Below are 27,542 nucleotides of genomic sequence, written 5' to 3'. Positions count from 1 at the left end.
GTGTACTCTCTATGCCATTATCTACATCATTGATGAAGATATTGAACAGAACCAGCCCCAGAACCGATCCCTGCGGGACCCCACTCGTTATGCCCTTGCACCATGACTCTGAACCACTGATAACTACTCTCTGGGAACGATTTTCCAACCAGTTATGCACCCACGTTATAGTAGCTCCATCTAGGTTGCATTTCCCTAGTTTGTTTATGAGAAGATCATACAAGACAGTATCAAAAGCCTTACTAAAGTCAAGATATACCACACCTACCGCTTCCCCTGTATACCAATATGTCAGTCATGAGATTTATCCCACCAAATCTCTGTGATGCCAATTAATTCATAATTTAGCTTATGTTCTAATGACTGCCAATATCCTTTTTGTTCCCCATACTCATTGCATTTGTGTATAGACATCTAAAATGTTAAGCCTTGCATTCTGCCAGCACAGAGCTGGTGCTCCAAACCCAGCCACTGCTGCAAATCATCCTTGCTATTTTCTACCATGAGACCGGCTGTAGGACTGGCAGCAGCAAAAGGAGGGGAGGTTTCCAGCTATAGGAAGACAGAACATAGCTGGCTCCCATCCAGGAGTCCTGAAATGGCCCCTTCTCCCTCTGCTCCCCACCCTTTAGTCTCCCTCCTGTTTCTGCACCTCCATCTCCTCTGACTCCTGCCTATTTCCCAATACAGCCACACTCCCAGCTGCCCCCACGGTCACATTACCCACTTCTCTGTATTCTCCTGTTTCCTGACTGGCCCTCACATGGTGACTAAAGGGCCACCATTTTCCCTAAGGTCAGCCTGGATTCAGCCCACTGGAAACAATGGGAGGTGGTCATCATTTTCATAGAATCATAGGACTGGAAGGGACCTCAAGAGGTCATCTAGTCCAGTGGTTTTCAAACTGCGGGTTGCGACCCAGTACTGGGTCACAGAACGTAAGGCACAGGGTCATGGTGGCTCTGGTCAGCACCACCAACTGGGCCATTAAAAGTCCCATCAGTGATGCTGCCTGGCTAAGGCAGGCTAGTCTCTATGTGTTCTGACATTGTGCTGAGCCCTGGAAGCGGCCAGCAGCAGGTCCGGCTTCTAGGTGGGGCTCCGCGCACTGCCCCCACCCTGAGCAGCAGCTCCACACTCCCATTGGCCGGTTCCAATCCCCTTCCCCAGCCCTGACCCCCCCCAAAACCCAGAGCCCCCTCCTGCACCCCAAATCCCTCATCCCCAGCCCTACCCCAGAGCCTGCACCCCCCAGCTGAGAGCCCTGACCCCCTCCTGCAGCCCAACCCCCTGCTCCAGCCCTGACCCCCCCCACCTGGAGCCCCCACCTACAGCCCAAACCCCTCATCCCCTGGCCCCACCCCGCAGCCCTCACCCCCACACCACAACCCTCTGCCCCAGGCCTGAGTCCCTCCCACACCCCAAACCCCTCTGCCCCAGGTGCATTGGGTCAAGGGCATCACAAATTTTCTTCAACTGTGTCACCAGAAAAAAAGTTTGAAAACCACTGATCTTGTCCAGTCCCGGCAGGGTTAAGTATTATCTAGACCGTCCCTGACAAGTGTTTGTCTAATCTGCTCTTAAAAACCTCCAATGATGGAGATTCCACAACTGCGCTAGGCAATTTATTCCAGTGCTTAACCATCCTGAGAGTTAGAAGTTTTCCCTAATGCCCAACCTAAACCTCCCTTCCTGCAATTTAAGCCCACTGCTTCTTGTCCTATCCTCAGAGGTTAACGAGAATAATTTTTCTCCCTCCTCTTTGTAACAACCTTTTATGTACTTGAAAAGTGTTATGTTCCCTCTCAGTCATCTCTTCTGCAGACTAAACAAATCCAATTTTTTCAGTCTTCCCTCATTGGTCATGTTTTGTAGGCCTGTAATCATTTTAATTGCTCTTCTCCCGACTTTTTGGGTAAGGACAACATTTCGCTAGGTTGAAGGCAGAAATCAGAAACTCATGACAACTTTTAACCCCCCAAAAAACAATGAAACTAATGAGAGTGGGCAATGCTGAACTAATTAATATCTTATAATTAGGCCACAGCCCCACCGGGGACCCTCTGTGCCAAGCCATGCAGGGAACTTTTTAATATCCATTTAGAGGGATGTGACAAATGTGAGGGGATTTCTACTAGGTGACTGGAAGAGTTGGCTGTGATCATATCTTAGTCCATGTCATGGACCCTATACTACGAACACTCATGAATGTAACTAAGAGAGTTAGGCATTAATGGAAGAGTCAGTTTGGTTTAAGTACAATGAGAGAACAGTACAGGAAACTAGGAAGTTTAGCACATTTGCTTGCTTACCACTTCCAGCAGATCCTGAAGGAGCAATGACATCATCGTCATCACTATCTTCTTCATTTGATTGTGTTACCTCTGGCTCAGGTGCTGTGATCTTCGCTTCTTGCTCTTGTTCCACTCTACACCGTAGAGCCAAGATCCGATGGTGTAATGCAGCATACAGCTGTCCTGTATCTTTAGAGCTTGCCTATGGATTTTTAAAATATCAAACAAATAAGATTTTAAAAGTTTACAAATGTTTTATTCTATGCAACCTCTTATACAGAGCAAAACATTCCTACCAAACTTCACTGCTTTGAAATTTCACACTGTTGATTTCAGAGTCAGTAAGTCTGGTATCCAGATGGGTGTTTTCATAGAATATCAGGGTTGAAAGGGACCTCAGGAGGTCATCTAGTCCAACCCCCTGCTCAAAGCAGGACCAATCCCCAATTAAATCATCCCAGCCAGGGCTCTGTCAAGCCTGACCTTAAAAACTTCTAAGGAAGGAGATTCTACCACCTCCCTAGGTAACGCATTCCAGTGTTTCAGAACAGGTCAGAGATTTAGTGGCAGTGGAATCACAGTGTTGGTGGTCAAGGGCTGGACACGTTCAGTTCCCGAAGGGAAGAATGCACTCAGTGATTCTCTCCAACCACCTCCTCTGGCTGACTGAAGGAATGATGTTGGTTGACTTCAGAAGAAACCATGTGCAACCTCCCTCATCCCAAGAAGGTACGCAAGAGGAACCGGCAACAAAGAAAGGGCACAAAGGGGAGTCTCAGAGCCACTCAGCTGCATGCCAAATACCATGCATGCCAAATAGCTTTTTTTGGCTAAATTTAAGCTTATACTTTCTTTACAAAGGGAAGTCTTCACCTTTTAAAGAACCCCAAACAATCTGTCTGGATTTTCAGTCATACATCCAGTACACATATTTGTTACTAAAATGACTTGATTGTGATTATTTTATCATGTATCTCCAAAAAACCCTAAATCTCTAACAAAACACATTTAATAATGGAATTGCCAGACTAGATCAGACCTGTGATTCATGAAGCCCAGTATGCTCTCTCTGACTTTCTTGCACGCTCCCAAGAATTAATGGCTGCCTTATGTCCCAAAACAAGTTGTAGCCTTTTCAAAACTAACTATTCAGTGGATATTATCCAAACCGGCAGCTGAAAGCCCTGCTGTTGCAAGGGTATAATTTATAAAGTAATGTGTGTCACAAAGCTGAAAGTTGCTGGGACCTTAAAAACAGGACAGTAACAGACCATGAATCCCAGCAATAATTGAACCTGGGGGGGAGAGAGGGGAGAGAGAGAGAGTGTGTGTGAGAGAGAGACACACACACTCACACAGATAGTGTATATGTGTGAGAGAGACACAGACACAGTGTGTGTGCTGGCTGCTGGGATAGTCTATGAGAGACCATGCACCATCTCTTTAAGGCTGTCACCAGAAAGCTTAGTTGTTCAGACCACAGCAGCTACCAGCAGCTGTCCTGTCCCCCCATCCTGCTCTGCAAAGATGGGGTACGTGGGCAGAAGGGAGGCAGACACCCTGACATCAGCACCTCCCTCCCCCACTCTGTACAGCAAGCGGGAGGGTCCCAGGAGCAGCTGGCCAGGGGCTCCAAGGCAGAGGGCAGGAGCAACATGGCTGGAGGGGGGGAGTGGGGAAGAATGGACCTGAACACGCTGCCCAATCTGCTCAGCTCTGCTAATCAAATGCTTGACTCACTCCTGGGTGGCCATGCGACCGCTCAGTTTAAAGGGAACACAGGGCCCTAATCATTCTTGTCAGCCATCTTTGATCCCTCCCCTCCCCAAATTCTGCAATATTCCTTCTGAGATAGATTGATCAGTACTGAACACATTATTTCAGGCGAGGAGTTTTATTTTTATATGTCCATTTTGTTATTCTCAAATTTCTTTGGGCGGAAGTTTCCACTGAGCACTCCATAATGATGCCCAGATCTTTTTCTTGAATTGATGCAATTAATTTAGAACCCTGTAAGGCAGTGCTACTCAAAGTGGTGGCCATCGGCTGCCAGTCCACGCGCACATTGGAAAAAAAAATTGCCGGTCCCCCACATCAGATAGCTTGAGAAGCACTGCTGTAAGGTATATAAATAGTTCAAATTATTCACTCTAATGTGCATTACTTTGCATTTATTGACAATGAGTTTAATCTGCCATTTTGATGCCCACTAACCTCGTTGGTGCTTTCTCCCATGCTGTCCCTCATGCTTGAGAGGATCTCCCCATAAATATCTGCAAAACTAACTCATTACCCTCCTTCAAAACCTTCCTCAAAACTCTTTGCCATGAAGCCTACAAAAAACTTGACAACAATTGGGCTGCTGGTGTGCAGAGACAACTGCCTATCATGCTGACCAATACTGTCTCATTGTTTCCTTGTACTCCCCGTCGGTCTCCATGTGTTGTCTCGACTTAATACTTAGACTTGACTTTAAGCTCTTTGGGGCGGGAATCATATCTTTTTGTTGATTCTGTACAGCTCTTAGCACAATGGATTCCTGGTCCATAACTGGGGCTCCTAGGTGTTATAGGAATACAAATAATAAATAACTTCCTCAGAGTCTTCTCTGGCCTTGAGTAACCAAAGTAATTTTCAGAGTAACAGCCGTGTTAGTCTGTATTCGCAAAAAGAAAAGGAGTACTTGTGGCACCTTAGAGACTAACCAATTTATTTGAGCATGAGCTTTCGTGAGCTACAGCTCACTTCATCGGATGCATATGCATCCGATATGCATCCGATGAAGTGAGCTGTAGCTCACGAAAGCTCATGCTCAAATAAATTGGTTAGTCTCTAAGGTGCCACAAGTACTCCTTTTCGCAAAGTAATTTTGTCATCTACAAATTGTCACTTCACTGCTCACCACCTTTTCTAGATCACTTACATCAAACACCACCAATCCTTCTATGGTATGTGGGCCATGCTGCTGCTAACCTGCCATGATGAAAGTTGACCATTTATTTCCTGTTCTCCCCCCCCCCTTGCTTTGCCACTTACCTCTTAACAACTTAGATTCTTTAGTAGCCTCCTGAGTGGCACTCTGACAAAGAACCTTTGAAAGTCTAAATTTTATCAACCAGTTCTCTTATATTCACAATGTTGTTATTCACAAGTTCAAAGAATTTTTAATAGATTAGCGAGGAACCATTTTCTTTTATTGGTCATATATCATGATCTTCTAGGTGTTTTATAAAATTATAAATGAAGGTTACTTACTTGTAGCAGAGTTCTTTGAGCTGGATTCTGCATATTCACACTTTTAGGACTCATGCTGACTGGTAGCAGTACTGGTTAGACATCCATGATCCTCTGCCCTCCCTGCCTAGCACTTGAGCGTTTTCTGAAGGCTTGGTGCTGTTGCTGCCTCAGTTTCTTCCACCACCAATACCGAAAAATGCAAATATTTTAATTTGGACTCTGCGGATTAGGCAAAGTTGGCGGGGAGTGAAAATATGCAGAGTCTATCTTGAAGAACTCCAGTTAAAAGTAAGTTACCTTAATTTATTCTTTGAGTGTCCTCTGCATATTCCCACTCTTCAGATAGTTTCACAAGCAGTATGGTAAACTGGATGAAGGGATGCAGAGTTCTAATCAAACAAGGATTACCAAACTGGGCATCTGACTAGGATGCCATATCCTAAGCATCATTCTTCTTGAAAGAGAACGGACGTCCACATAGTGGCTTTGCATATCTTGATTACGAGAATGTGTTTATTAAAAGCTGTAGCTACTGTTCCAGTAGAATAAACTCTGAGCAGACTAGGAGTGGGAGACATGCGTCAATGCACTATCTAACCGTTCCAGACAGGGACCGAGATGAAATGGCTTTCCCTTTGGAGTTACCAGAACATGAAACAAAACTTGGAAGATGACCTAAAACTCTTTGTTCTTTATCTAAGTAGTATGATAGTACATGCTGACATCCAACAAATATAACCTGGCCTCCTCTTTAGATGAATGAGGCTTTGGAAAGAACACTGGTCAATTATGGTTTGATTTACATGAAACTCAGACACAACTAGGAAGATATTTAGGGTATGAACCAAGACCCAACTTCTCTGCACGGGGAGATACAATTTCAATAGTCCTTCAAAAAAGTTCTTAACCGGCATAGGCAAAAAAAAAAAAAAAAAAAAAAAAGATTCACCATTAACATGAGTATGGCATACTGCTAGCAATAAACTTAATGGAGGGCAGAGACAACCCATTTATTTTTAAGTGTAACAGATATCCCAGAATAAGTTATATTGGAGCTGAAACCTTTCCCAGTTGTCCATCAAACAAATCTTTTCCTGTCGAACTCATATTTTTTTATCTCTCTGGTAGTTTTCTGGCATTAACTCTCTGCACCTCAGATGAGCATGATCTTTCTAACTCTGTCAAAGGCTAGTACCCAAGCTATAAAATGTAACTACTGGAGAGCTGGATGGAAGACCTTTCCCCCCTGCTGGGATAGCAGATCCATTGATAACAAGAGGATTTTGTAATTGCCTTTGAATAAATGGAGTAACTTGATGCACCACTGCTGCTTCAGCCACACTGGAGCAGTAAGAATCACCCTCTGGCTGAATCTTGTCTTATCTTTTTTAGGACTGTGGGAAGGAGGGGGAAAAAGAGGAAATACATAAATCAGACCGCTCCCCAACCTAGAAGGAATGCATCTGTCAATGACAGACTATCTGAGCCTGCTCTTGAATGGAAATGGGGACACTTTGTATGTGGTTTGAATCTGGTTGCAAACAGATCTATGTCCAGAAATCCCCAAAGATTGAATATATCCTGAATCACCAATCCTTTAGGGGCCATTTGTGCATCTAAAATAATCTCTGCTCGGCCAATCTGTGAGAACATTGTATGGAACTGCTACAGGCACGGCAACTGGGTATACAGTATGCGTGATACATCAATCCCAAAGTTCTACTGCCTCTTTGCAAAAAGTTGATAAGACAGAGCTCTTCCTTATTTGTTCACATATACACTGTCCATGGCCACTTGAATTACTGCATTTCATACTTGTAGGAGACATGCTCTGAAACCTAGTTGGATTGCCCTCAGTTCCAATACATTTTTGTGCAATAGGGATTCTGCGTTGTTCTAAAGAGCTTCAATGTACAGACTACAAAAATGTGTAAACCACCCTTTCTTTGATGTATCTGTGGTTATAATTAAAGAAGGAGAATGTGGGTTGAACAAAACTTCCTTGAGGACATTTTGAGGTTATAGCCACCATCTGAGAGAAAGACAAACCTTCCTCAGAACAGCGAATACCTTTTGCAAATCACAGAATCATAGACTATCAGGGTCAGAAGGGACCTCTAGAGGTCATCGAGTCCAACCCAATGCTCAAAGCAGGACCAATCCCCAATTTTTGCCCCGATCCCTAAATGGCCCCCTCAAGGACTGAACTCACAACCCTGGGTTTAGCAGGCCAATGCTCAAACCACTGAGCTATACCTTCCCCCTGTCCATAATGGGTCTGAAATTCCATAGTGGCCAGTGCCAAAATGGTCTCATTCTGAGCCTGAAATAGGTTGTGGATGCCATCAGACTCAAAGTTAACAAATTTTGAGAGGGCTATTGAAGCAGTCTGCACATGGTAGTTTTTAATTTCATAGAATCATAGAACTGGAAGGGACCTTGAGAGGTCATCTAGTCCAGTCCCCTGCACTCAAGGCAGGACTAAGTATTATCTAGACCATCCCTGACAGGTGTTTGTCCAACCTGCTCTTAAAAATCCCCAATGATGGAGATTTCACCACTTCCCTAGGCAATTTATTCCAGTGCTTAACCACTCTGACAGTAGGAAGTTTTTCCTAATGTCCAACCTAAACCGCCCTCGCTGCAATTTAAGCCCATTCCTTCTTGTCTTATCCTCAGAGGTTAAGAACAATAATTTTTCTCCCTCCTCCTTCTACCTTTTATGTACTTGAAAACTATTATCATATCCCCGCTCAGTCTTCTCTTCTCCAGACTAAACAAACCCAATGAATGTACTCCAGACTGAATGGACTATAAGGTGGACTATAAGGTGGATAGAAAGTTGGCTAGATTGTCAGGCTCAATGGGTAGTGATCAATGTCTAGCTGGCAGACGGTATCAAGTGGAGTGCCCCAAGGGTCAGTCCTCGGGCCGGTTTTGTTCAATATCTTCACGAGGGACGTGATCGTTCCCCTCTATTCGATATTGGTGAGGCCTCATCTGGAGTACTGTGTCCAGTTTTGGGCCCCACACTACAAGGAGGATGTGGAAAAATTGGAAAGAGTCCAGCGGAGGGCAACAAAAATGATTAGGGGACTAGAACACATGACTTATGAGGAGAGGCTGAGGGAACTGGGATTGTTTAGTCTGCGGAAGAGAAGAATGAGGGGGGATTTGATAGCTGCTTTCAACTACCTGAAAGGGGGTTCCAAAGAGGATGGATCTAGACTGTTCTCATAGGAAGCTGAATGACAGAACGAGGAGTAATGGTCTCAAGTTGCAGGGGGTGAGGGGGTTAGGTTGGATATTAGGAAAAACTTTCTCACTAGGAGGATGGTGAAATCTCCTTCCTTAGAAGTTTTTAAAGTCAGGCTTGACAAAGCCCTGGCTGGGATGATTTAGTTGGGGATTGGTCCTGCTTTGAGCAGGAGGTTGGACTAAATAACCTCCTGAGGTCCCTTCCAATCCTGATATGATTCTATGATTTGTCCTTATTGAATATCATCCTATTTACTTCAGACAATTTCTTCAGTTTGTCCAGACCATTCTGAATTTTAATCCGAACTTCCAAAGCACTTGCAACCCCTCCCAGCTGGGTATTGTCCGCAAACTTTAGAAGTGTACTCTCCTTGCCATTATCTACATCACTGATGAAGATATTGAACAGAACTGGACCCAGAACCGATCCCTGCGGGACCCTTCCAGCATGACTGTGAACCACTCTCTGGGAACGATTTTCCAACCAGTTATGCACCCACCTTATAGTAGCTCCATCTAGGTTGTATTTCCCTAGTTTGTTTATGAGAAGGTCATGCGAGACAGTATCAAAAGTCTAAAGTCTTACTAAAGTCAAGATATACCACATCTACCGCTTCCCCGCATCCACAAGGCTTGTTAACCTGTCAAAAAAAGCTATCAGGTTGGTCTGACACGATTTGTTCTTGACAAATCCATGCTGACTGTTATTTATCACCTTATTATCTTCTAGGTGTTTGCAAATTGATTGCTTAATTATTTGCTTCATTATCTTTTCGGGTACAGAAGTTAAGCTGACTGATCTCTAATTCCTCGGGTTGTCCTCATTTCACTTTTTATAGATGGGCATTATATTTGCCCTTTTCCAGTCTTCTGGAATATCTCCTGTCAAAGATAATTGCTAATGGCTCAGATATCTCCTCAGTCAGCACTTTGAATATTGTAGGATGCACTTCATCAGGCTCTGGTGATTTGAAAACCTCTAACTTGTCTAAGTAATTTTTGACTTGCTCTTTCCCTATTTTAGACTGTGATCCTACCTCATTTTCACTGGCATTCATTATTTTAGACGTCCAATCACCACCAACCTTCTTGGTGAAAACTGAAACCAAGTCATTAAACACCTCTGCCATTCCCACATTTTCTGTTATTGTCTTTCCCCCCTCATTGAGTAACGGACCTATTCTGTCCTTAGTCTTCCTCTTGCTTCTAATGTATTTGAGGAATGTTTTCTGGTTTCCTTTTATGTCCCTAGCTAGTTTGATCTCATTTTGTGCCTTGGCTTTTCTAATTTTGTCCCTACATACTTGCATTAATTTGCTCCTTCAGATGGAAAGCTCTTACCTATATTGAGTCAAGAATCACATCAGTGAACATAATCTTTTGTGACAGTGTGAGAAGAGACTGTTCTTTATTGATGAGAAGATGTAGGGTTCTGAACAAAGAATGAGTAACCTGAATGGCTTTCTGTAATTCTTTGGAGGGAGCCTTCAGAAGAAAATCATCTATGTAATGAAAGATGGAAATTTCCTGTCTTCTCAGGTGTGCTGCTACTGGAGCCAGGCATTTGTAAAGACTCTGGGTGCTGTTGAAAGGCCAAAGGGTAGGAATCTTTACTGGAAAAGGTCTGAACCAACAGAAAAAAAAAGAACAGATATTTTTGATGCAAGGGTCTTATTGAAATATGAGACTTTGAGATCAAGAGCAGCGAACCAATCTAAAGTGGACAGGGAGGGAATAATCAGTTACCATCCTGACCTGAAACTTCTTGATGACCTTGTTTAAAGTTCTGAAGTCTAGAATTCGTTTGAGACCTCCATTCTTTTTTGGGATTACAAAACACCAGGAGTAAAAAATCAAATGTTCCTTTATTCTAACAGAACTTCTTCTATAGCCGCTGCACGTGCTTGTGAGAAGGGTCCCTAAAAAGGGCGCAAGGGAAGTTTACATGGAGGAAAGAATTTGAACTGGAAGGTATAAACTTTTTTTTACTGCATCTAAAACCCATCTGTCCAAGTCAATATTTATCCATGTGCTGTAGAGATGAGTGTTTCCAAAAACGTGGGTAGTATTGACAGAAACAGGTTTGAAGCTTTTGTTCATCACATCAAACCCAAGGTCTGACATTACGAAGATACAACTGAGGAGTTCTTCATCCTCATCCTAAGCTTGGAGGGTATTTTCCTCTCCTGCATTTGAGAGGATGTCTGTTGTTGCTGATAATAAGGTTGCCTCTTATGGGTATAAGAAGAAGAGGGAGAAGATGGAAAGGAATGTTTATGGTATCTGAACACAGATGCAGATGTCATTCTACGATAAGGAAGTAGTAACCCAGAAGATCTTATATTGGAGCATGGGTTCTTCATTTTCTCCAGAACTTCATCAGTTTTTGCACTAAAGAATCCATCTCCTTCAAAAAGGTAAATCCTCAGTTTTTGTCTTAGTTTCCATAGGGAAAGATGAAAATCATAGCCGTGCATGTCTGATGAGAGCTATAACTGATGCCACAAATCTTGGTGCAGTCTCAGAAATGTCAAATGATGCCCTAAAGTAGGTGTAGTCAATAGGCAGATAGCGGGCCAAATCTGGACCGCCAGACTTTTTTGAGCAGACCGCAAAATCTTTTTATTTACTTATAATCATCATTGTTATTGCTGTGTGAAAAAATGTTTCTCTGGAGTCAGGACCTTGACTATATCTCGATCAAGATATGGGAATCTTGACAAAAAATAATTGACTACTCCTGACCTAACGGCATGTTTTGCCACATTCTGGCTGATCTTTATGAGAGTGACTGTTAGTCTTCTCTGATTTTCTGGGACATTCTTGGTTAAGATTGATATCTTCTCCCACAAGTGAAATTGGTATTTGGCCTTTACTGCTTGATAATTGGCCACATGCATGTTTAAAGAAGCTGATGAAATAATTTTCTTCCTACAGAGTCCAACTTTTTTCCTTCTTCTTCACAAGGAGTTGAGTGCTGAAGACCTGACCTGGATCTCTGAACTGATGCTACTAGCACAAGAGAATTAGGTTGAGGGTGTACATGAAAACAGGAGAATTTTTCCTGTGGGACCCGATATAGTTTATCTGCCTTTTTTGAAATTGATTCACATGAAGATGGGACAAGAGAGATTTTGCTGATTACCAGAGACCTCCCAATATGGGCAATGAAATCGTACTCTTTGCAGTAGAACCCAAAATATCAAAAATTGGATGGGTGGCTTTTTCCAAAGCTACTGATGGTAATTTTAAAGTTAATGCCATTCTATCCACTAGCTCAAGAAACTGAATTACGTTCTCAGAAGGAGACAATACTATAGCTACACCTTCATTTTCATCAGGAGATGAGCCACTGTCCAGCTCCATATTTTACTGTTGAAATTCTTGTAGAGGAGACGTTCTCTGATGCGCCTCCTCAAATAATGTCTCCTGTGGGCAAGATTGGGAACATTCTCTTGGGGTAAGATCTGGACCCTTCAGTTTGGTAAAAGATGTATTGGCATGGAAGATTCATGCTTCCTGGAGTGATAACAGTAAGTTGAGGGTTGATCAATATGAGCAAGGAACCCAATTCTGGCAGTCACCCCAATCCTATCTCACATCCCTTGTTTGGAACACAGGGTACCGAGAAGGGAAATTCTGATCTGAAAATGGTCAGGTCGTAGGCATACTTGTGGGAACAGACTCTACATCTTATAGTGAATTCGATCCCGCATCCAATACTGAAGCTGCAGGTGAAATGACAGCAGTAGGAAACTGGGTCATGTAGAATGGTGAAAAATCTTTTAATACTCCATTTGGAGTAATAGGTGGTGGAATAGGTACTGGAGATTCTCCACGTTTGGTGTCATAGAATTATAGAATATCAGGGTTGGAAGGGACCTCAAGAGGTCATTTAGTCCAACCCCCTGCTCAAAGCAGGACCAATCCCCAATAAATCATCCTAGCCAGGGCTTTGTCAAGCCTGACCTTAAAAACCTTTAAGGAAGGAGATTCCACCACCTCCCTCGATAACCCATTCCAGTGCTTTGCCACCTTCCTAGTGAAAAAGTTTTTGCTAATATTCAACCTCAACCTCCCCCCCTGCAACTTGAGACCATTACTCCTTGTTCTATCATCTGGTACCACCGAGAACAGTCTAGATCCATCCTCTTTGGAACCCCCTTTCAGGTAGTTGAAAGCAGCTATAAAATCCCCCCTCATTCTTCTCTTCAGCAGACTCAGTAATCCCAGTCTCCTCAGCCTCTCCTCATAAGTCATGTGCTCCAGTCCCCTAATCATTTTTGTTGCCCTCCGCTGGACTCTTTCCCATTTTTTCACATCCTTCTTGTAGTGTGCGGCCCAAAACCGGACACAGTACTACAGATGAGGCCTCACCAATGCCAAAATAGAGGGGAATGATCACGTCCCTCGATCTGCTGGCAATGTTCCTACTTATACAGCCCAAAATGCTGTAAGCCTTCTTGGCAACAAGGGCACAATCTTGACTCATATCCAGCTTCTCGTCCACCATAACCCCTAAGTCCTTTTCTGCAGAACTGCTGCCTAGCCACTTGGTCCCTAGTCTGTAGCAGTGAATGGCATTCTTCCGTCCTAAGTGCAGAACTCTGCGCTTGTCCCTGCTGAACCTCATCAGATTTGTTTTGGTCCAATCCTCTAATTTGTCTAGGTCCCTCTGTATCCTATCCCTACTCTCCAGCGTATCTACCACTCCTCCCAGTTTAGTGTCATCTGCAAACTTGCTGAAAGTGCAATCCACGCCATCCTCCAGATCATTAATGAAGATATTGAACAAAGCCGGTCCCAGGACTGACCCTTCGGGCACTCCGCTTGATATCAGCCGCCAACTAGACATGGAGCCATTGATCACTACCTGTTGAGCCCGATGATCTAGCCAGTTTCTGTCCACCTTATCATCCATTCATCCAGCCCATACTTCTTTAACTTGCTGGCAAGAATACTGTCAGAGACCATGTCAAAAGCGTTGCTAAAGTCAAGGAATAACACGTCCACTGCTTTCCCCTCATCCACAGAGCCACTTATCTTATCGTAGAAGGCAATTAGGTTACTCAGGCATGACCTTGGTGAATCCATGCTGACTGTTCCTGATCACTTTCCTCTCCTCTAAGTGCTTCAAAATTGATTCCTTGAGGACCTGCTCCATGATTTTTCCAGGGACTGACGTGAGGCTGCCATGTCTGTAGTTCCTCGGGTTTTCCTTCTTCCCTATATTTGCCTTTTTCCAGTTGTCCAGGAGCTAGCCCGATCACCATGAGTTTTCAAAGATAATGGCCAATGGCTCTGCAATCACATCCGCCAACGTCTTTAGCACCCTCAGATGCTGAAGCACATCCGGCCCCATGGACTTGTGCTCATCCAGCTTTTCTAAATAGTCCCTAAGCACTTCTTTCTCCACAGAGGGCTGGTCACCTCATCCCCATACTGTGCTGCCCAGTGCAGTAGTCTGGGAGCTGACCACGTTCGTGAAGACAGAGGCAAAAAAAAGCAATGAGGACATTAGCTTTTTCCACATTCTCTGTCACTAGGTTGCCTCCCACATCCAGTAAGGGGGCCACACTTTCCCTGACCTTCTTGTTGCTACCATACCTGAAGAAACTCTTCTTGTTACTTTTAACATCCCTCACTAGCTGCAACTCCAGGTGTGATTTGGTCTTCCTGATTTCACTCCTGCATGCCTGAGCGATATTTTTATACTCCTCCCTGGTCATTTGTCCAATCTTCCACTTCTTGTAAGTTTCTTTTTTGTGTTTAAGATCAGCAAGGATTTCACTGTTAAGCCAAGCTGGTCGCCTGCCATGTTTACTATTCTTTCTACACATCGGGATGGTTTGTTCCTGCAACCTCAATAACGATTCTTTAAAATACAACCAGCTGTCCTGGATTCCTTTCCCCATCATGTTATTCTCCTAGGGGATTGTGCCCATCAGTTCCCTGAAGGAGTCAAAGTCTGCTTTTCTGAAGTCCAGGGTCCGTATTCTGCTGCTCTCCTTTCTTCCTTATGTGAGGATCCTGAACTCGACCATCTCATAGTCACTGCCTCTCAGGTTCCCATCCACTTTTGCTTCCCCTACTAATTCTTCCATATTTGTGAGCAGTAGGTCAAGAAGAGCTCTCCCGCTAGTTGGTTCCTCCAGCACTTGCACCAGGAAATTGTCCCCTACATTTTCCAAAAGCTTCCTGGATTGCCTGTGCACCGCTACATTGCTCTCCCAGCAGATATCAGGGTGATTGAAGTCTCCCATGAGAATCAGGGCCTGCGATCTAGTAACTTCCGAGAGTTGCCGGAAGAAAGCCTTGTCCACCTCATCCCCCTGGTCTGGTGGTCTGTAGTAGACTCCCACCACGACATCACCCTTGTTGCTCACACTTCTAAACTTAATCCAGAGACTCTCAGGTTTTTCTGCAGTTTCATACTTGAGCTCTGAGCAGTCATACTGCTCTCTTACATACAGTGCAACTCCCCCACCTTTTCTGCCCTTCCTGTCCTTCCTGATCAGTTTATATCCATCGATGACAGTACTCCAGTCATATGAGTTATCCCACCAAGTCTCTGTTATTCCAATCACATCATAATTCCTTGACTGTGCCAGGACTTCCAGTTCTCCTTGCTTGTTTCCGAGGCTTCTTGCATTTGTATATAGGCACTTAAGATAACTCCCTGATTGTCCTGCTTTCTCAGTATGCGGCAAGAGTCCTTCCCTCTCGCGCGCTCCCGCTCGTGCTTCCTCCTAGTATCCCACTTCCTCACTTACCTCAGGGCTTTGGTCTCCTTCCCCCAGTGAACCTAATTTAAAGCCCTCCTCACTAGGTTAGCCAGCCTGCTTGCGAAGATGCTCTTCCCTCTCTTTGTTGGGTGGAGCCCTCTCTGCCTAGCAATCCTTCTTCTTGGAACACCATCCCATTGTCAAAGAATCCAAAGCCTTCTCTCCGACACCATATAGCCTTTTGTTGACCTCCACGATTTGACAGTCTCTACCTGGGCCTTTTCCTTCCACAGGGAAGATGGACGAGAACACCACTTGCACCTCAAACTCCTTTATCCTTCTTCCCAGAGCCACGTTGTCTGCAGTGATCCGCTCAAGGTCATTCTTGGCAGTATCATTAGTGCCCACGTGGAGAAGCAGGAAAGGGTAGCGATCCGAGGACTTTATCCCTCAGATCCCTTTGTCCCGAGGGCTTTATCCCTCGGATCCCTTTGTCCCAACTATTTATCACAAGAATCCCGAGAACAGTTGGATCTGTTAGTAGCTGTGGGTCCAAGTGAATCCACATCATGACATTAGTGTGTTGCTGAGTTGATGTGTGCAGATCCAGTAATCTTTCCTTTTGATCTGTATCTCTAGAACAGTCTATAGGTCTACTGTCTTTTGGTCTTGGATCCACACGTGAACAGTCTGATGAACTACCAGAGGTATGTTTTAATTTAGCTTCCATTTGCCTCTGAACTGAGGTAACCAGTTCTGGTAAGTTACTCGGACCCTTATGACAACTGACTGAAACTGGTTCCACAGAAAAATGTATTAATTTTGGAACTGGATCCGAAAGCTTAGGAACAGTCCGATTTGAGAATTTGGAACTGGAGCTTGGTGTCAATGCAGAAGCTTTCGTTGTTGCAATTTTCTTGGATCCGGATGTAGTCTGAGCTGATTCAAGCCACCTCTCCTTATTTTTGGATCCTTTAGAGTTCTCAGATCCCAGAGGCTTAACAGAATGGCCTTTTATAATGAAAGGGCCTGAAGTCTGTTGTGTCTCTCTTTCAGACCTGAGGTGTGAAAGTGCTACTGATAGCTCAACGTGCGGGGGAATAGTTCTTCCCCAAACACTTTAGACACTAAACTTGTGCATCAGATGCAGGGAAGACTGCTGGGCAAGACGGGCACCACTTAAACCCTTGTTTCTTCACAAGGAATCGGCCATACCAAACAATAAAATTATTCCTTACAACTATGGCCTAGTCTAAATCTAGCCTAATTTATCCTAAAACTAACTAGCCAGAGACTACTATCTTTAAAAACTATTAACAGATAAAGGCACTATCTACCAGTGGCTCTGAGATCCAGTGGGTCATGTCCTGTTGCTGCTGCAGTTGGAAGGAACTGAAGCAGCAATGGTGCGATGTCCCCTTTATACCCATGCCCTCAAAACATGCTCAAGCACTAAACAGGGAGGGTAGAGGAGCATGAATGCCTAACAGGCACTACTACCAGAAGGTCTACTGTCCTGCTGCACCTGTCGGCACAAATCCCCAAAGGGCGAACAGACACTCAAAGGAGAATTTTAATGATCATTTCAATGAATTTATGAGGTACAGAAGCAAGCTTCACTGGTCTGTAATTGCCTGGATCACCCTTGTGCCTTTCTTAAATAAAGGTACAACATTTGCTACCCTCTAAAACTCTAATATAGCAGCTCATTTTAATGAGCGATTGTATATTTTTGCTAGCAACTCGGACACTTTGTTCTTCCTTCAGTGCTCTTGTGGATAGATCAGCATGAATGCATATAAACAGCAGTTTTCAGAAAACTACTCACCACCTTGTTTCACTAATAAGCCAGATACCTTGGTTTTTCCAAAAGTATGCTCTGATTATGGGTCAAGGAAATGAAAAGAGTACAAGATGTCTAGTCCCAACAGCCATTGGAATGTTTAAATCTGATCTGTAATGCTTGAAAGACATAGCAATTTCTTGACAGTAAATATAGCCTCTTTCATCTTCCAGGGTCACAAAACCCAGCATCAGTGTCCCTGGAAAGGACTTCTCATTAACCACTATCTCACAGGGATTCTTTCATGCCCTGATGAACTTGAACTATTTGCCTCAGTTCTTATGACACTAGGTCCCCATACACAAGCAGTCACTCTCCAGAGAGCAAGTGTAAAATTAAGCCCAAGAACCTAGCTCTGTGCATAAGGGCATTAAGTCCAATGACACATTCCATTCTACAGGAACTTTGATAAATACAACGTATGTACGCAAAATGCCCCAACCCGAAGTATTTGCTTGGCTTGTACCTTCCTCCATCAATCACTAGAAATGACCAGCTTTGGCCTGACACAGCATTTACAGTAAGAGCATCCATGAATAACACTTCAGGATTCTAAGGGCCACTGTTTGGACAATCCTGCTTAACAAAGCAACCTTACAATGCACAGGACTTCAGTCAAACAAGTATGCTTTTACTTCTTTTTTCCCCTCCCATAAATAATGTCTTTGACAATGAAAAGGGCTGTCAGTGTCCTTTTTATGGAGGAAAGGGGAGAGACGGGAGCAATTTAAGAAAAGGAGAAGTTACTCACTTCTGCAGTAACTGTAGTTCTTCGAGATGTATTCACTATGGGGGCTTCACTTCAGGTGTGTGAGCGCCCTAAGCACCTTCAATCAGAGATTTTCATTAGCAGCGTCTGCGCATGTATCCAATGCATCTTTGTGCTGTGCACTGAGGCTACATAGGGCTGCATGGGCAATCCACTCTCAGTTCTGTCTCTAATGCAAAGTCTCTCAGAGGGAATGCAAAAGCAGAAGGGATGGAGGGTAGTGGAGCACCCATAGGGAAACATCTCAAAGAACTACAATTATTGCATGGGGTGAGCAACTTCTTCTTTGAGTAGTGTCCCTATGGATGCTCCATTTCAGGTGATTCCCAAGCAGTGTCTTCCTAGGGATGAGAGCTTCAGAATTGGGTCCAGAACTGAAAATAACTGCATCACCAACTGCCACTTTGGTTCTAGAGGCATGGGCAAAGGCAATGCTTACGGAAGGTATATACTGAAGATCATGTAGCGGCTCTACAGATCACAGTTACTGGAACGTATTTAAGTAATGCCATAGATGTTCACTACAACCTTGTAGAGTGGGTTATCACCTAAGAAGGAGGTTGAATGCTGTCTGCCTCAAAACATTCAATAATACACTCCGAGATCCATCTTGATAGCATCTGAGTGGAGACTGTGGAACTTGTCAATCTGTCTGCAATGGAAACAAATGGACTAGGAAACATCCAAAATGATTTAGTCCTAGCTAGACAGACGGCCAATGCTCGTCTGACATATAAGATATGGAAGGGAGCCTCCTGTCTGCAATTATGCTTTTTTTTGGGAGTTTGGGGAATGGTAAATGAATGGTCAGAATAAGATGAAATTTGGGTGACACCTTAGGTCCAGAGCAACATGAGGCTCTTCAGAAGTTAATATGCGGCTCCTTGTATAGGCACCGACTCCAGGGCTGGAACTACAGGTGCCAACTTTCCAATGTGCTGGCAGGTGCTCACTGCTCAACCCCTGGCTCTGCCACAGCCCCTGCCCCACTCCACTCCACTCCACTCCTTCCTGCGCCGTCCCCTGAGCCTGCCATGCCCTCACTCCTCCCCCTACCCCCAAAGAGCCTCCTGCATGCCACAAAACAGCTGATCAGGAGGCGCTGGGAGTGGGGAGTGGAGCTGATGGGGGGCTGCTGATGTATTACTGTGGCTCTTTGGCAATTTACATTGGTAAATTCTGGCTCCTTCTCAGACTGGCCACCTCTGCCTTAGACAGTAATTTAGCCTGTGGACGTAATAAAACCTTGTCCTTCCAGAAAACCGTGCAGGGAGGGTCTGCCATTAAGTCCCCAACTTCTGACTCTTTGGACGATGTGATACCCACCAAAAAGGCAATCTTCAGACACAAGTTCAGTAAGAAGCAGGTTGCCATCAGTTCAAAGGGAGGTCTTGTGAGATATGTAAGAGCTATCCTAAACTGGAGTGAGAACTTTCACTTGAGGAAAAAGGTTCCTCAATCCTTTGATGAACCTTACATTTGTTAGGTTAGCAAGCACTGAAATCCCTTTCACTGGGGAAATGATCGGTTGCTATGGCAATCAAGTAAACTGCGACCAAGTTAGATGATAATCCTGTTTTCCTCAGTTGCAGCAGGTAACCAAGATAATGGAGACCGAGGAAGAGTCAGGTGCGAGTCTTTGAAGTTCACATCAATGGCTAAATCTTTTCCACTTTTAAGGTAATTATTTCCCAGGCAGATTCTTTCCTACTGTTTAACAACACCTGCTGTACCTCCGCAGAACAGGTAGACTAACTCTGCAAACCACCGAGGAGCTACATCTTGAGGTGGAGAACTCTTAGATTGGAATGAAGTTATTGACCAGAGTCTTGGGAGATGAGGGATGATTAGAAGCTTGATTGCTGGAGAGGGGGACAGGTGAAACAGGTAAGGATACCATGCCTGTCCTGTCGGATTTTGTTCACCACCTTCAGTATCAGACGTGTTGGGGGGAAAACACACAGAACAATCCCTTCGTCTCAGGCAGGAGGAAGGCATCCCTCAGGGAACTATGGCCTCGACCCTGTCATGAACAGAACATACAAAACTTCCTGTTGATGGAGGCGGTGAAGAGGTCCACTTCCGGAAATCCCCAAGTTTGAAATATGCCCTGGAGGGTAAAAGAGTCCAACTCCCATTTGTAGTCCTGGGAAAAGTGTCTGTTAAAAGCATCGGCCCGGTATTTGGAATACTAGAGAGGTACCCGTGTTAGTCTGGATCTGTAAAAACAGCAGAGTGTCCTGTGGCACCTTATAGGCTAACAGACGTATTAGAGCATAAGCTTTCATGGGTGAATACCCACTTTGTCGGATGCATGAAATATGTATTTGATGGATTATGTACCAGTTCTTCAGCTTTATTATTTCAACGCACAGAGAGGGGATCTTGCTCCTCCTTGACACAAAACATGCAGGCCACATTGTCAGTCATGATCCTGATTAACTTGTCCCTGATGAGAGGCAGAAAGTGAAGGCAGGAATTTCTGAGCACCCTAAGTTCCAACAAGTTGATGTGGAGACTGGTTTCTTGAGGTGACCATTTGCCCTGGATTGTATGAGTGCTGAGATGTGCTCCCCATCCCAACAGAGATGCATCCGTTGTTACAGTGACCATTGAGATTGGTCAGAGGAAGGGAACTCCTGCATCGATGTTGTGATAATCTTTCTATCCGTCTAGGGAATCTTTCATCTCGTGGGGAACCAAAACCTGTTTGTCTAAGTTGTGTCTGTTTGGTGAGTAGACTGCTCTGAGCTACCCCTGGAAGCAACAAAGGCATCATCTTGAATGATCTGTTACCACAGTGCAGGCTGCCATGTGACCTAGGACCTGAAGACAGTTTCTCACTGAGGTTTGAGGGCTCTCTTGAATACTCCTGACAAGATCTGACAGTGTATCAACCTGTCCATGGGAAGGTAGGTCCCGGCTACCAACAAATCGAAGGATGCCACATGAACTGTATTTTCTGTACAGGGGTCAACATGGATTTCTTGACATTGAGCCAGAGACCTAGTTTCATGAACAGAAAAAGGTCTCTCTGCGTGGCTCCCAGCACTTCTTCATAAAACTGACCCTTGAACAGCCATTGTCAAGGTATAGGAACACTAGAATTGCCTCAATTACCACTAGAACCTTTGAAAACACTCTCGGCACCAAGGAGAGTCTGAAAGGAACCACCTGGTATTGAAAATGATCCTGACCTATAACAATATCGTCTGTGAGATGGGTCTCTCACTATATGGAAATATGAGTCTTGTAGGCTGAGGGTGAAAAGCCATTCCCTTGAATTTAATGAAGGAATTCTAGCTCCCAGAGTCACCATCCTGAACTTTCAAGACTTTACAAATTTGTTTAGGAGCCTTAAATTTAAAATTGATCTCCATCCTCTGTTTTTCTTTGGTACAAGAAAGTACCTTGAGTGGAAAACTTTTCCCTTGTGTAGAGGAGGGACAGGCTCTATCATTCCTAAATGAAGAAATGGGTTTATTTTCAGTCTCAGCAAGAGCTTGTAAGAGGGGTCCCTGAAAACAGAAGGGGGTGGAAAGGAGGCAAGGAGGTAAGGTGAATGGTGTTGCCTGATGTTACAATCTCCAAGACTCATGTCTGTAGTAATCTGTTTCCATAAATGCTGAAAATGGGAAAGTCAGTCTCCAAAACAGGAGGGGCAAGGGGACAAAATGTTGCAGCTAGTGAACTAAAGAATGGGGACGATTTGAACCCTCAATCAAATTGTCAAAACTGGTGTCTCAGTAGACTACCCTTGTTGCATACTTGGGCCAGACAGATCTTCCTCTAGAACCTGTTTTTTTTCAGCTGGGGGGAAAGGGGGAGGGTTCAGTGGCTCTTTGGAAACCAGAGAATTGGATCGGACAGGATATCTGGAAGGTTTGTGATCTACCAGATTTTTTTTTTTGTTCATCGGTGCGTAAATTCCCAGAGATTAGAAAGTGGCCCTGGAGTCTTACAAAGTGTACAGGGATTTTTCTGTTTTCTCTGAAAACATTTTCAGACCATCAAAAGGGAGGTCCTCTATAATGCTCTACACCTATCTAGGGAACCTGAACAGTTGGAGCCAGGATGATCTACACCAGGGGTGGGCAAACATTTTTGGCCTGAGGGCCACATCGGGGTTCTGAAACTGTATGGAGGGCTGGGTAGGGAAAGCTGTGCCTCCCCAAACAGCCTGGCCCCCGCCCCCTATCCGCCCCCTCCCACTTCCTGCCCCCCTTAGAACTCCCGACCATACAACCTCCCCTGCTCCTTGCCCCTGACCGCCACCTCCCAGGACCTCCTGCCCCATCTAACCCCTCATGCTCGCTGTCCCCGACTGCCCTGATCCCTACCCACACCCCCACCCTCTGACAGACCCCTGGGACTCCCACGCCTATCCAACCCCACCATTCCCCATCCCCTGACCGCCCCCCCCTCCGACCAGAACCTCAGCCCCATCCAACCGCCTCCTGCTCCCTTGTCCCCTGACTGCCCCCCCAGGACCTCCTGCCCCTTATCCAACCCCCTGCTCCCTGCCCCCTTACCATGCCGCTCAGAGCGCCAGGACTGGCAGCCAGGCCACCGCACAGTCTAGAGGACCGTGGCAGGCTGGCAGCTCTTGCAGCTGCACTGCCCGGCAGGAGCTCGCAGCCCCGCTGCCCAGAGTTGTGGCGGTACGGCGAACTGAAGCTGGGGGGGAGGGAGGACAGTAGTGGAGGGGCCAGGGGCTAGCCTCCCCGGCCGGGAGCTCAAAGGCCGGGCAGGACAGTCCTGCAGGCCAGATATGGCTCGCGGGCCGTAGTTTGCCTACCTCTGCTCTGCACCTAACTATTGCGGTAGAGACAGAATAGACCCCAGTGTATGCAAGATTTAGGGATGTTTTAAGGGATGTCTTGGCAAGCAACTGTCCCTCAAAAACGATGGCCTGAAATTGCTCTCTTTGCTCCAGTGGAAGGTGCTCGATAAGAACAATACATCTGGTATAGTAATTATATTTTGCCATGATTGCCTGGTAATTAGCGATCTGGAATTTTCGAACAACAGATGAGTAGGACTTAGTCCCAAAAGGTTCAGGCACTTCTGGTCTCTATCATACACTGTCAACCTGGTGTGGTGGTGTTTTCCCCACTCAGTCGCTGCATCAACCACCAGAGAATTAGGTGGGGAGTGGGAGAACAAACACTCGGAGTTGTTGGTGAGAACATAATACCCGTTTTATGACGTCCTGGATTTGCTGGAAATCATCACCACTGACAGTGGTGGAGACATTACTGCTGCATCTGGTGATGATGAGTAAATGGTAGTTTGAGGGGTCGCATCCTTATATGCCCTGCCCTCCTGCTCCTCAAACATCTCCTCCTGCTGAGGCTGTAGAGAAGGAGGTTGTGTCCCTATAGTCCCAGAGGGTGGAGCTAAATGCCTTTAACAACTGTTGTTGGTATGCTGCCCAGGATGACCATTGTGGGGGACCATACAGGAGAGGAGGTAGCAACCGAGGTTGTTTGTAGAGGTAGATGGTAGCTGAGATTTAGAGCACTCCAAGGTGGGTGTTGACGGAGTCAGATACTTAGGCTTGTATGATGCTGAGGAACGCTTTGGGGGAGATACCTGGTTAGCGCCAGGTCCAATGGTACTGGTTTGGAGAAGTGTCTCTCCTTGCCATCTTTATTGTGTCTAGACAGTACAAAAGCACTCTCAGAGCCATGTTTGTTCTTGGAAAAGCGCCAGGATTTTCCTGCCCCACTGATATCTCAACAGTACTCGGTTGAGAGGTTGAAGTTCTGAGACCATCAACCTACAGGGAGACCGACATCTTTGTGGAGCAGGCTCCTGAAGGAAGTCAGAGCTCCTCTTTCTGGGATCTTTTGAGGAGGTCATAGAATCATAGAATCATAGAATATAAGGGTTGGAAGGGACCCCAGAAGGTCATCTAGTCCAACCCCCTGCTCAAAGCAGGACCAATTCCCAGTTAAATCATCCCAGCCAGGGCTTTGTCAAGCCTGACCTTAAAAACCTCTAAGGAAGGAGATTCTACCACCTCCCTAGGTAACGCATTCCAGTGTTTCACCACCCTCATAGTGAAAAAGTTTTTCCTAATATCCAATCTAAACCTCCCCCACTGTAACTTGAGACCATTACTCCTCGTTCTGTCATCTGATACCATTGAGAACAGTCTAGAGCCATCCTCTTTGGAACCCCCTTTCAGGTAGTTGAAAACAGCTATCAAATCCCCCCTCATTCTTCTCTTCTGCAGGCTAAACAATCCCAGCTCCCTCAGCCTCTCCTCATAACTCATATGTTCCAGACCCCTAATCATTTTTGTTGCCCTTCGCTGGACTCTCTCCAAATTATCCACATCCTTCTTGAAGTGTGGGGCCCAAAACTGGACACAGTACTCCAGATGAGGCCTCACCAATGTCGAATAGAGGGGAACGATCACGTCCCTCGATCTGCTCGCTATGCCCCTACTTATACATCCCAAAATGCCATTGGCCTTCTTGGCAACAAGGGCACACTGCTGACTCATATCCAGCTTCTCGTCCACTGTCACCCCTAGGTCCTTTTCCGCAGAACTGCTGCCTAGCCATTCGGTCCCTAGTCTGTAGCTGTGCATTGGGTTCTTCCATCCTAAGTGCAGGACCCTGCACTTATCCTTATTGAACCTCATCAGATTCCAGGTCTCTGGAGTCTTCCCATTTCTGGGGGACTGCTGAGCCAAGGCCTAAGGGGAGTTGGGATCCGCCCAGAGACTGCTGTACTGGGGGCGGGAAGAAGAGAGAGAGAGAGAGATTCTCCTGACCTGGCTCTGGAGTGGGGCAAAAGGAAATGCTCCATCATTAGTAAGCCTCAACTTAATCTAAGCGGGGCAGTGTTTGAACGCTGGCAAGCTGGGAATGCCCTCCCAAGGAAAGTGAGCCTCCCCAGAGGGAGGAGAGAGGGAAAAAACCTATCCTCTCAACTATTAAATTAAGCTAATCTAACCAACAAACTAGACTAGGCTAAACTAAACTAGTTAGTATAAAAAAAAAACTTTAGCCAAGGCACACTCAATGTGGACATGTTAAAGCTCCATCGCAGGCCGAGGCAGTCAAGAAGGAACTGAGAGTTGTTTGCCCATCAGTGCAGGGCACAAGGAAGCATAAGGGTGCATGTATGGGATGCATGGACACTGCTAATGAAAATCTCTGATTGAAGGCACGTGGGCTGCCCGCACACCTGAAGTGGAACAACCATATGAATACTACTCGAAGAACAATTCTTTTTGGCAGGAAAATTAGAGAGTAAACAAAGAACACTCACCGATATCAGAAAAACTTTGACTCCCTGGTCCTCTGTATCCATGGCTGTGATACGGATACTCTTTTCACTGGCTTTGTCAATCTGCATCTGAGCCCAGAGCTTGGTGTTCAGGATTAACCTGAGACTCCCCTGAGTCCGCATTACTAGAATCAACATACAAAGTAAATTAGCAGGAGACACTAGACATTTGGACATCGCAGAAGACTCCAAGAACCCTATTGTCACTTTCAGAACATTTTTTTTTTTTTTTTTTAAAAGGAGAGTCCTGTTTATATACAACTTGCACGGCTCTTCAAGACAAGCAGCAAAGGGGAAAAGCACTGAGAAAGCATAACTAAAGGAATCAGACTTGGGTTGATTCACAGAATATCAGGGTTGGAAGGGACCTTAGGAGGTCATCTAATCCAACCCCTTGCTCAAAGCAGGACAAATCCTCAACTAAATCATCCCAGCCAGGGCTTTGTCAAGCCTGACCTTAAAAACCTCTAAGGAAGGAGATTCCACCACCTCCCTAGGTAACCCATTCCAGTGCTTCACCACCCTCCTAGTGAAAAAGTTTTTCCTAATATCCAACCTAAACCTCCCCCACTGCAACTTGAGACCATTACTCCTTGTTCTGTCATCTGCTATCACTGAGAACAGTCTAGAGCCATCCTCTTTGAAACCCCCTTTCAGGTAGTTGAAAGCAGCTATCAAATCCCCCCTCATTCTTCTCTTCTGCAGACTAAACAATCCCAGTTCCCTCAGCCTCTCCTCATAACTCATGTGCTCCAGCCCCCTAATCATTTTTGTTGCCCTCCGCTGGACTCTTTCCAATTTTTTCACATCCTTCTTGTAGTGTGGGGCCCAAAACTGGACACAGTACTCCAGATGAGGCCTCACCAATGTTGAACAGAGGGGAATGATCAAGTCCCTCAATCTACCGGCAATGCCCCTACATATACATCCCAAAATGCCATTGGCCTTCTTGGCAACAAGGGCACACTCTTGACTCATATCCAGCTTCTCGTCCCCTGTAACCCCTAGGTCCTTTTCTGCAGAACTGCTGCCTAGCCACTTGGTCTCTAGGATTCTTCCTTCCTAAGTGCAGGACTCTGCACTTGTCCTTGTTGAACCTTATCAGATTTCTTTTGACCCAATCCTCTAATTTGTCTGTATCCTATCCCTACCCTCCAGGGCATCTACCACTCCTCTCAGTTTAGTGTCATCCACAGTAGATTCATTACTTTGCTGAAGGAATGTATAGGGGCCAGGGAGGACACCAGAATCAGTCCCAAAGTCTCTATTTATATATTACAGACTAGAGATGGAAAACTCCAGCTTCCAGAAAGCATAGGATCATTCCTTAGCATATATTTACTCATCTTTAAAGACTGTGTTTATCGATGCATAAGACACGGTGAGGAATTTATAAAATCTTTATATTGTATTCACTGCCAAAGAATCAGAGGGGTAGCCGTGTTAGTCTGTATCCATGCATCTGAAGAAGTGGGATTTTTACCCACGAAAGCTTATGCCCAAATAAATCTGTTAGTCTTTAAGGTGCCACTGGACTCCTCGTTGTTTTTACTGCCCAAGAACTTTTACTGCATTAACAAAGTTATCCAGCAATGCCTTGTGTCTTTTTAGGACGTGAACAGTGGCTACATTAAAACCTCTTAAAATCAGGAGAGAGTTAAGATAATGTCTCCCACACCACATCTCTATACAGCCATAATTCCATCACTCTACCCCAGGGTGGGCAAACTTTTTGGCCCAAGGGCCACATTTGGGTGAGGAAATTGCATGCAGGGCCATGAATGTAGGGCTGGGTCAGGGGGTTGGGGTATGGGAGGGGGTGCAGTGTGAAGGAAAGGGTTCAGGGCAAGGGGTTGGGGCAGAGGAGGGGTGCGGGGTATACAAGGGGGCTCAGGGAAGAGGATTGGGGTGGAGGGGGTGCAGAGTGCGGGAGGGGGCTCAGGGCAGGGAGTTGGGGTGCGGCAGGGGGTTGGGGTGCAGCCAGGGGGCAGGAGGGATTCAGCCTCCACGAATCAGGGCCAGGGCAGGCTCCCTGCCTGCCCGCCGTGGCCCCGCGCTGCTCCGGAAAGCGACCAGCACCACGTCCCTGCAGCCCTGGGGGAGAGGGCTCC

The 27,542-nt window shown here is 45.5% G+C and overlaps 1 protein-coding gene across 7 annotated transcripts in view; it reads right to left on the bottom strand.

Annotated features, from left to right (window-relative positions):
• RANBP3 (RAN binding protein 3) overlaps positions 1–27,542 on the bottom strand; it is a 174,962-nt gene that overhangs the window by 5,152 nt on the left and 142,268 nt on the right. For all 7 annotated transcript variants that reach the window (XM_075123100.1, XM_048830695.2, XM_048830697.2 and 4 more), the window contains 2 exons: positions 25,414–25,556; positions 2,313–2,496 (listed from right to left, as the gene is read on the bottom strand). In XM_075123100.1, the coding sequence (XP_074979201.1) occupies positions 2,313–2,496; positions 25,414–25,556 (327 nt within the window). The remainder of the gene's footprint in view (positions 1–2,312; positions 2,497–25,413; positions 25,557–27,542) is intronic.

This window comes from Caretta caretta, chromosome 25, assembly GCF_965140235.1.
Source record: "Caretta caretta isolate rCarCar2 chromosome 25, rCarCar1.hap1, whole genome shotgun sequence".
In the NCBI taxonomy this organism is placed as follows: Eukaryota; Metazoa; Chordata; order Testudines; family Cheloniidae; genus Caretta; species Caretta caretta.
The sequence above is the reverse complement of the archived record's forward strand: the minus strand, read 5'-3'. Positions and strand labels throughout refer to the sequence as shown.